Source organism: Auxenochlorella protothecoides, assembly GCF_000733215.1.
Source record: "Auxenochlorella protothecoides strain 0710 unplaced genomic scaffold scaffold7, whole genome shotgun sequence".
In the NCBI taxonomy this organism is placed as follows: domain Eukaryota; kingdom Viridiplantae; phylum Chlorophyta; class Trebouxiophyceae; order Chlorellales; family Chlorellaceae; genus Auxenochlorella; species Auxenochlorella protothecoides.
Genome location: NW_011934487.1, coordinates 34,516 through 35,475, shown reverse-complemented (window position 1 = coordinate 35,475; position 960 = coordinate 34,516). Strand labels below are relative to the sequence as shown.

Genomic DNA, 960 nt, shown 5'->3' with positions numbered 1-960 from the left:
CCCCCCCATCGATTCACAGAGGCCAAGGCTGCGCGGAAGAAGATGAAGAAGAAAGAGCGGAAGAAGGACGACGTGGACCACGCCTTCGAGGAGGCACGAGCCTACGAGGACCAGGACTCGCGTCAGTACCACCAGTCGGCCAGTCTGGAGGCCCTGTTCGAGGTCTACTTCCGCGTGCTCAAGCACGCAACCGCCTCGGGCCTCGTCGCACGCCGGGAAGGTGAGCGAGAGACTCTGGCTCTGTTCATTGCGCAGGCGCATTGGGGGGGGGGGGGTTGGCCATGCTGGCCGGATACTCAACCGGTCAGAGCCGGTGCCCGTACCAAGGGCAGCAAGCCACACTTGCCGGCCCCTTCCTCTCACAACCTCCGACACAATTTCCCCACGACTTGCACCAGGCCTGCCCATGTCGGCCGCGCGGTTTGCGAAGAAGTTCCCGCTCCTCTTCCCCGTTCTGGAGCAGCTGGCCGCACACGCTGGCCTCATAGGGTGGGTTTGATGGGCCCCAGGAGGCAGTTGGTCCGAGGAGGTTTGGCCTCGGTAGATGTTCTGCAGTGGGATGCGCCCGGCCCCGCCAGCCGGCTCAAGGACCGCACCTGCCATGCGCCTCGTCCTTGTGATCGAGACGCCCTGGCACAGATCCTCATAAACCTCCCCCTCTGGCTCGCCGCGAAACTCTGTTCCAACCTTACACTCCGCCGCCCCCCCCCCCCCCCAACAGGGTGGAGTACTTTGGAGACCTGATGGCGGTGCTGGACCAGCTGCTCGCCAGCTCCGCGCTGCCAGCCGCGGAGCGCGTGCGCACGCTGCTCACCGCCTCTCGCATCCTGTCCGGCCAGGGCGAGGCGCTGAACGTGGACCGCGGCGCTTTCTATCAGCATCTATACCGCGCGCTGGACGCTGTGGCACTGCAGCCGCTGGAGGAGGACGGCGAGGGGGAGGAGGAGGGAGGGGGGAGGG

The 960-nt window shown here is 66.1% G+C and overlaps 1 protein-coding gene across 1 annotated transcript in view; it reads left to right on the top strand.

The window, feature by feature from the left end:
• F751_5748 (Nucleolar complex protein 3-like protein) overlaps positions 1-960 on the top strand; it is a gene marked incomplete at both ends in the record, with an annotated part of 6,857 nt that overhangs the window by 3,798 nt on the left and 2,099 nt on the right. Inside the window, 3 exons of the mRNA XM_011404061.1 lie at positions 20-220; positions 399-489; positions 722-902. Coding sequence (XP_011402363.1) covers positions 20-220; positions 399-489; positions 722-902 — 473 coding nt within the window. The remainder of the gene's footprint in view (positions 1-19; positions 221-398; positions 490-721; positions 903-960) is intronic.